General features: G+C 57.0%; 3 protein-coding genes across 3 annotated transcripts; 1 reads left to right on the top strand and 2 right to left on the bottom strand.

The window, feature by feature from the left end:
• Positions 1 to 65: 65 nt before the first annotated feature.
• On the bottom strand, positions 66 to 3,974 carry BO86DRAFT_392581 (CLH domain-containing protein; the record flags this gene model as incomplete). The annotated part of the gene is made up of 3 exons (XM_025672838.1): positions 3,537 to 3,974; positions 3,457 to 3,483; positions 66 to 3,402 (listed from the first exon to the last, which is right to left on the bottom strand). Coding segments are annotated over exons 1-3 (3,709 nt in total), but the record flags the coding sequence as incomplete, so codon positions are not given.
• A 222-nt stretch (positions 3,975 to 4,196) lies between these two features.
• On the top strand, positions 4,197 to 6,038 carry BO86DRAFT_450963 (RMD1 family protein). The gene is made up of 2 exons (XM_025676832.1): positions 4,197 to 4,662; positions 4,736 to 6,038. Exons 1-2 carry the CDS (start codon positions 4,321 to 4,323, stop codon positions 5,723 to 5,725), a joined length of 1,332 nt encoding a protein of 443 aa, XP_025523437.1. The 5' UTR covers positions 4,197 to 4,320; the 3' UTR covers positions 5,726 to 6,038.
• Positions 6,039 to 6,625: 587 nt separating this feature from the next.
• Positions 6,626 to 7,856, bottom strand: BO86DRAFT_370583 (uncharacterized protein). Its single transcript, XM_025670284.1, has 3 exons — positions 7,671 to 7,856; positions 7,187 to 7,611; positions 6,626 to 7,123 (listed from the first exon to the last, which is right to left on the bottom strand). The coding sequence occupies exons 2-3, from the start codon at positions 7,485 to 7,487 to the stop codon at positions 6,744 to 6,746; spliced, it is 681 nt and encodes a 226-aa protein (XP_025523436.1). The 5' UTR covers positions 7,488 to 7,611; positions 7,671 to 7,856; the 3' UTR covers positions 6,626 to 6,743.
• Positions 7,857 to 8,610: the final 754 nt, after the last annotated feature.

Below are 8,610 nucleotides of genomic sequence, written 5' to 3'. Positions count from 1 at the left end.
GGGGTTGATGGGGTTTGATGGGTTATGGGTTGGGGGATAATAGGGAAGAGAGGAGGGGGGCGTACCGTTAGCGCGGAATGGGCGACCACACCCTGCACAGCGGCCGGCTGGTGAGGCGGTAGAAGAGGAGATGGAGGAAGCTGATGACTGCGTGGCTCCTGGGCCTGGGCCTGCTGGGATGGTGGTGTTGGTGGAGTTTTCGGTGACGGTGTCGCTGGTGGCGGCCGCGGTCGCGGTAGTCGAGACGGTGGTGCCGGCGGTGACGGGCCGCTTGGCGCCGTCCTCCTCGATGATGTTGAATTTGATGCCGCGGCGCTGGCCGCGGCGCAGGGTATCCATGCCGACGGCGACCTCGCTCTGGAGGACCTTGGCGGCGCCCTGGCTGATGCTGGCCTGGAGGTCATGCTCGCGGATCATGCGGGTGAGGCCGTCGCGGAGGCCCTCGATCTCGAGGCCGCTGGGGATGCGGCGGACGAGCTTGATGGGGTCGATGGCGGTGCCGGCCTCGACGAGCAGGCCGTGGATGAAGCGCGGCTTGTCCATCGAGTAGTCGAGGAGGTCCTCCCAGAGGTCGGGCTCGTTCTGGGCCTTGGCGAACTGGATGGCCTGCGAGACGTCCTTGAGGTCCGCGAGGATGAGGCTCAGCGCGCGCTTCGTCTGGCCCGTCTTCGAGAGCAGGTAGATCAGCTCCGGCGTGAAGTGGCGCGTCTCGCAGATGCCGACGGCCAGGTCGAAGGCGTACGCCGTGCTGGTCTGCAGAAACTCCATGAGCAAGGGCCGGTCGTAGTCCGCGAACAGCTCCACCGCCGTGTCCGCGAAGTTGTCCACGAGCGCCTTGCCTTCGTCCGCCGCCAGCTTGCTGGCCGCGTCGCGGATGTGCGCGAAATGGCCCCGCCGCGGTTTGGCGACCCCGTGGGGCAGGGATTCGCCGCGCCAGAGCGCTCGGAGGTAGAAGTAGAGGTAGAGGAGCCGGTTGGCAGCCTGGAGCTGCTCGACGACGAGATCTGGCCGCACGATTCCGGTGTAGGCTTCGCTCACGAGCAGCTTGATCGGCTCCGCTGTGAGCTCCTCGAGCTCGGACATGGGGGCCGACTTCAGCTGCTCTTTGGAGACTCGGATGAGGATGAACGCGGGAATGTCGTCCGTCAAGGTGTCGAGGAGACGGTGGTCCCGGATCAGAGCCATCGCCGTGTCGGCATCCTGGAGGCGGATGTAGCAATGGAGCGCTTCGCCATAGTGGCCGCCCGCGAGGTACAATTTGGCCAAGCCCTTGGTCAAGATCCGCCAATCTTCCGTCTCCGTGGTCAATTCGCTGAGTTGCTCCTCCACCGCGGTCGCGACGTTGTTCGCGTCGAAGAGGTCGAACGGCCACTGGTCAATCAGCTCGCTGAACTTGGGCCGGTTGTGCTCCACGTAATGACCCAGTATGGTTTCATAGAGATTCGCAGATAAGGGCGGGCGCATGTTCAAGGGCAGTACAGAGGAGATCTCGTCCCACTTGTCCTTCTCCACAAACTTCCAGGCCCAATGCTCCCATCGGTGTGTGGTGTCGAGCGCTTTCGTGCAAACCTCGGCGGCTTCATGCCACTGATCTTGCTCGACCAGCTGTTCGATCCACAGTTCTCCGATGCGACGCTTCTCTTGCTCTGCAGCGGATGCCGTCGTTCGAACAGTTGTGGTGATGACAGAAGCTGCATCGTCGATGAACGACTCGCCAAAGCTTCCTTGAGATATCGAAGGCGTTCCGGGTATGGTGTCGTTCATTTCGCTCCCTGACCCGGCTGCTTCGGGATGTTCCTTGAGCAATGTCCATGCTTCCTCATATTTCTCATGTGCGTCCAGCCAGGCCAAACGGTCCGCAAGATCTCTTTTCAGCGCTACCACACAATCATACGGGCTGTGCACCAGGATCTTGGGCCCAATGCTCCCTGCCATGTCCTGGATCTCTTTGGAAAGAGGCTCCTCCACGGGTACTCGTCGTGAGGCAAAGATGCTCGGTGCCCTACTAGAGCCCTTGTCGCCACTGCTGGTCGTACTGCGAATACTGGCCCCGGAGTTGAAGAGCCGCACCGGGTAGAATGTAGCATCCCAAAGACCGTTTCCGATGGTCTCTAGAGCTCCCCGTTGCGAAGCAGGTACGCTCGTTTTCCATGGAGGCAGAATACACATATGGTAATCCGAAGAAGTGAGCGTCTCAAAGCGGCTGGTTGAAAGACTATCGGCACTGAGCTCAGTCTCCGTTTCAAGATCAATGATTCGAAGCTCTGGCTCCAGGCCTCGAGGGCGACGGCGCGTTCCAGTTTGACGGCCACCATGCTTGCTGCGGTCGTCTTCGGGTGACTCCTGGTCTGCTTCCATGTACGCAAGGACGACCAGAAGCTTGGGTGTGAACAAGGAGATACCGGAGATAACACAGTCGGTCCGTAGAATTCTGGTTACCTCCACCGATCCAATTTTGTGATCCCTGTTATTCTTGCTTGGTCTATCGGGATATACCTCAATGACCCAGACGGTGCCACCCCATCCTACGACCAGTTTTTCCACTTTCTCTGTGACGATTGTTGGATGTGTCGGCGCCAAGCTTTCAGTATGAGTTACGCCTCCCTTGGTTTGTAGGCTGTCATCAAGGTCTAGGGTATTTTCGTCCACCCACTCAGCGTGCGCTTTCCACACGCTGGCCATTTCCTCCCAACCGGGGCGATTGGGACGATCAATATGGCTGATGCGCTTCCAAGCGAACTCCGCGTCAGACGAATCGAGGTGCAGGTTTGATCGCATGATCTTAATGCCCTCCTCGTTGACCCATACAACATATTTACCCGACAAGGACCACTTGATCGTGCTGATCGCACCTTCGCCTCCGTGCAACACGGTGTCCTTCCCAGTGTTGGCCCCGAGGCCTATCGAGCCAAGCCAGCTCGAGGCGGCGGCAGCAGCGCCGCCCATGGTCGTCGAGTTTGTGCTCACACCGACTCGGCCCCCGACAGTCAGGATCAGGTCACCCGCTCTTCCACCCGACAGATATGTCCTATCACTCTTGTACTCCGGCGACAATGCGACGGCTTGAACGGGTCTCCCGAAGTTCCGCAGAAGAACGTCTTTCGAATCAAGCAAAGATGCAACGCAGACATTCCCGTCAATGGAGGACGTAGCGATGTATATTGAGTTCGAAGGCGTCGAGGGGATGGCTGGTTGGTTTGTTCTTTGTCTGCCACGGAGGCTAGCGGCGCCTGAGGATAACTTGGAGGAGGCGTGTTCCGGGTCGTCTGCGAATCGGCCAAAATACTCTGGTTTCACGTTTGGTAATGGAGGAGGGTAAGGTGAGATCGAGACTGAGGTGATACTGGCAGAATGTGCGTGATAGACACGGAGGGAACGCAATTGGGGTATCGACAATACATGCTGCGGAGCTTGTCAGTGTTCGCATGACCCCGACCCGGACAACGAGCAACTCACGATGTTTCCATTATGCGAGCCAATTACCTAGATATTCACTTAGCCTGCTTTCTTCTTGTCGGCTCCGTATGTATCGTTACCATCTTGTCCCCAGCAGCCAGGAAGGAGCTAGTCGCATCTCCGTTGCGATACACCGCCCCGAGGTGCTTGGTCAGATACGCATACTTGAGACGTGGTTCTTCGTCGTCGTCTTCATCCGAATCGGAGTCGGAGTCATCTTCATGATAATTATCTCCAGCTTCGGTTTCGCTTTCCGTTTCTTCGTCATCGTGATCGTGGTCCGTCTCGTCCAGCTCACCAGGCTGGGAGCGGTGATTGCTGTCCTCGGATGTGGTTCGGCTAAGGTGGGAGTGGGAGTGGGAGTCGGGAGGGTGACCGTCCTGGCGGACAGTCCCGGTTGCCTCTGTCGCGCCAGGCGCGTCCATGGCGAGAGCCTAATGTGGACGTGTAGCTCTGGACTGTGAAACTGGAGCGCCTGTGTAGGGGAGAAGCATCCCAGCCCAGTAGCGGCGGTCAAGTGGTAACTAGACGGAGGAGACGGAGCCAGCTAGAACCCGGTCGGGTCGCCGAGCTGGAGGCGGGAGTATAGGTAGTACCCCGATCGGGCTAGTCGCACTGCATCATCATCAGCTTTGGCTTATCATCTTCAATCAAATTGCTTGCTTGCGCCGCCCTGATGACTAAGCCCTTCTCCCCGGTTCGCTTTTATCGTTCCATCGATCAATAAGTAATCGTTGTCAAGCATTCAAAGCATTGCATTCCTAGGCCACATGGTCTGGTATGGCATCAACAACTACCTAGCGACACAATCCCGGTCTCTGACTCTGTCATTCTTTCCCTCGTCTCAGCATCAGTGGCGTTAGCATGTTCGCCCGACCATATGTCGGATCCATGACTTTTTGGCCCTCGGTGGCTAGGTTCACGAAACAGCCCCGAAGCCAATTTTTGCAAGCCTCACCTCTCGCAGGCGCGCTTCGACGCAATGGCCTTTTCTCCTCCCATGCTTGTCTAGCGCAGAAGCAAGCCAGAAACGGCGAAAATGCAGAAGAGCAGTTCCATCTCGAGGGTCAGAAGCAGCGAAAGAGGAGCAGCCGGACGCCTGCGGCACAGACATCGCTGCGGCGAGTTGCAGTTGAGGCGCAAAGGTCAAAGGACGGGATTCTGTCGAAAGCTCAGCTCAGGGAGCAAGGCTTATACAAGACTAAGGTATTTTGCCCCCCCCTGCGGTTGCGGTCCCTTTTGACCGGTTCATGATAGCTAACTTCTCTTGGGCATTTAGACAATTACCGCATACGCCGTCGCCGAGCAGTTCGACATTCATCAAGTCCGAGAGATTCTACAGTTGAAAGGCTATGAGCCGGACCCCTACGAAACCGGTCTCTACCCGCAGGTGGTGCATGTGCAGGTCCCGCTGGACTCGATCCGCCGCGTGAGCAACCCCAATGCGTCCGACCTCCCCCCGGACGAGGTCGGGGACCTGTTCGTCTTTCCGTCCGGCACGGTGGTCGCCTGGTCGCTCCCGGAGGCGTTCACGTCCTTCCTGGCCACGCGGACGCTGCTCCCGGCCGCGCGGGGCGCCCACGTGGACGACCTGGAGACGGAAGACCTGGAGTACGTGGAGGATCCGCAGCGGGAGAACAGCAGCATCAAGGGCGACACCATCGTGCTGGGGACGAAGCCGAGCTTCAGTTTCAGTGCACTGCCGGACGACACGTTCCCGGCCTCCTCGCGGCAGTCGGTGGACACGGTGCTGACCAAAGTGGCGTTCTCGTCCGGGCTGGCGCGGAGCACGAAGCTGGCCGTGCTCGAGTCCCTGCTCTCCAACTATTTCGAGTCCACGCGCACCATCCCCACGCTGCTCTCGCAGGGCTCGCGGCTGCCGTTCACCCGCGACTTCATCCTCCGCAAGACGGGCCAGCTCCTCAGCGTGCGCGCGCAGCTGAACCTCTACTCCGAGCTGACCGACTCCCTGCCCGACATCTTCTGGGACAGTCGGCACGAACTGGGCCTGGAGGGGTACTATGAGCAGGTCGGACGAGCGCTCGACGTGGGGATCCGCATCAAACTGCTGAACGAGAAGATGGACTACGCGCAGGAGATCGCCAGCGTGCTGCGCGAGCGGCTCAGTGAGACGCACGGCCTGCGGCTGGAATGGATCATCATCTTGCTCATCGCCGTCGAAGTGGGGTTCGAGGTCCTCCGGCTGTGGAAGGAGCGCGTCCACGAGCAGGAGAAGACGAATTCATCCAATGAAGCCGTCTCGGACTGAGGGCGAGCGTTAGTGGGCAACCAGATCCCAACCTATGTACTGTATATATATCTACCCGGCAACTCGACTACTTATGATACCCTCAATGCGGACTCCACTCTCGTCAGACAATTTTGCAAACATAGCTTAAGACATTTCTACTGATCCCCGCGCAAACTTCATGGGTAAACTGGAGCACACAGCAAGTTTGTTATTGCAAAGAATCGTAGCCCTGCCGCTTCTGTCGACCCATCGCATGGCACATGGGAGCGCTGCTACGCGGGCTACCAGCTCCAAAGGGTGCAGAAACATCGCAGCACTGTGCTAATAAAAGGAACCTTCTCAGGGAGGATTAGTGTAGTATAACTTGAGAATGGCAATAACACAAACCCTTTCTTTTATGACTTTCTCCAACCCGTATCGAAACCCTGACTACCCGAATGTAAAAAAAACACTCCAAGGTATTCCTCTAATATAGAACCCTTCTCAAGGAAGTTTCAGGCCTGAGAAGTCCTTATGTTCCTCATATAAAACGGGGGTCAAGAGTTTTCTATATAATCTAGAGGGCTCCAAGGGGTCAGTCAGAGAGTAGTGTAGTCCGTTAACCTCGGTTACAAAGAGTCTTGAACAATTCTGACCCCGGGCCCCCTCCGAGCTGGTAGGTACAGTAGGTACCGTACCCTGCTGTGCCAAAGCAAGGGAGACAGGATTCACTCAATCAGCAGAACACGCGGTGTAGACCCAACTGTCTGAAAAGATGAACGAACTACTTGACCTAGTTATGGGTTTAGCCCGGAACTACAACTGGCAAGAATGGGTTTCAGGAGAGCTGCATTAGTCTTCCATTGAATACCAGTAATCCGGGAAAAAAAAAAAAAAAAGAGAGTGCCTCCGACGCACATAGATACATGTCTCCTGAAACCCGAATTCCCACCCATCGGATGCAACCCTGGAATTACAAGTACAAGTCAACCGCTGGACCACAGTCACGAAAAAAAGATCAACAGGTGCTTCCACAAGTGACTCGACCTGATCCCGTCTAGAGCAACAAGCCACGCTGGATATCGCCGGGTCCGGACAGCGGAAGCTGGTTGAGCGCGATGTCCTGGACGCCAGCCATGGCGCCGACGACGTCGAGCCCCAGCAGGAAGAACAGCAGCTCCAGGCCGGGGTAGCGCTTGATGGCGAAGCCGACGTAGTCCAGGTTGAGGTGGCGCGCGTAGGTGTAGACCGTCTGGAAGCGGCCGGCCAGCCACCATAGGTCGAAGACGTCGTGGGGCTCGCTGCGGGTGGCGGCCGCGCGGAGCTTGCCCTTGAAGATGGTGAAGGCCGGCAGGTGCTGCACGAGGCCCACGCCCATGATGTCGCCGCGCACGAGGGTGAGGCGCGGGTAGCAGTGACACATGGTGTAGTGGGAGCCTGGACATTTTAGTATCGGGGTCTGGCGATGTGGAGAGGGTGTTTTGGGGGTGCGGAGCTTACCTCGGAAGCGTTCACAGAAGATTTCCACCAGGACCGGCTCGGTCTGGTTGGCGCTGTCACTCCAGATCACAGCTACGTAGTCCTCGCGGTTGCGTGGGATCACGGTGAAGTTGCTGACGCCGTCCAGCAGAGTGAGGATGTCGGGCTTGGTTGCGGACACGAGGCAGTCGATGTCGCTCGTCTCGCGTCGGCTGCCGAGCAGGGTGCAGGCGTAGCCGCCGAAAGTGCCGTATTTGACGCCCGCGCCGGCCAGGGCAGTGTGGAGGGCAATTGCGGCGTCGTTGAGACGCTCCTGACGCATGGTGCTGGTGTCGACGACGATGTTGTACCTTTGAGATAGAGAGTTAGGGTGCTACAGAGACGTGTCTGCGTCTCTTGGTCCAAGGGCTGGAGCTTGGCTTGTCTGGAAGAAGAGTTGGTGGTGTCTGGCAATACTCTCAGTACGTGAGGCTGTCTGATATCAGCTGTGCAGCGTGTTACTCACAGTGAGGGGGGCGGGATGCGTGATGCGATGTATCTGCTGGATGACTGAGTACTTCACAATAGGTGCTCGTGCTCAGAGCAGTGCCAAGGTCAAAGACTGAAGACTTGTAAGACAAGAATCAAGCCGGAGTAGAGGAGGAGAGAGACAGACACAGAGTGTACATGTGCTTGTGTAAGGAAGAGATAGGAGCAACATCGTCGTGGAAACAAAGGGCCACTCAGTCGCCGGGGCATAAGAGCTCACAGCAGCTCAGGGCTCGGCATTCTCCGCAATTTTCAGGCCCCGGTTGCGCTGCCTCAGCGTGTTGCAAATTCAGTCCCTTGTGAAGGCTGCCACTCTTTGACCTTGCGGGTCCTTGGGGGTCTGCCCCTAAGGTGCAGTCCATTCACAGCTGCTCTATGGTGCAACTGGTCTTGTAGTCGTCCATTGACTTAGTCTGCTGCATGCAGAAAGAAGCATAAGCAGGCTAGGAAGACATGCCCCAAGAGAGGTAGAGCTCATCCGGTGGAATATGCCTGGCAACTGAGGACCATATCTAGAGACAGACAGCCACTATCAATGTGGCTGGCTAAGAGGTGGCCTCGCAGTCATGGCTCTTAGTATCCTGCAAGAGTTCAGACATGTTCATATAAATCGATACAGATACTCACATGGGTCTCTTGAATAAAGTGATAACATCATAAGCCACAGTTCATCTTGTCACCGGAGCGACTTTTGTCAGAATCCCTTCTTGAAAAGATACGTGAGTGGAAACACCCAGAGTGCAGCTAGTTGATACCAACAGAGAAAGGAGTGGTCACATTAAGCTACAGGGCACGTGATCTACAGTCCAAGCACATACATACACACACACATCAAGCAACTATACACACCTCCAGCGGTGCAGAGTAGCCCAACTACACTCCAAAACAATGATCCCCAGAAAATCCGCTCCTTCTTC

This window comes from Aspergillus japonicus (genome assembly GCF_003184785.1).
Source record: "Aspergillus japonicus CBS 114.51 unplaced genomic scaffold BO86scaffold_72, whole genome shotgun sequence".
Taxonomy (NCBI): Eukaryota; Fungi; Ascomycota; class Eurotiomycetes; order Eurotiales; family Aspergillaceae; genus Aspergillus; species Aspergillus japonicus.
The sequence above is the reverse complement of the archived record's forward strand: the minus strand, read 5'-3'. Positions and strand labels throughout refer to the sequence as shown.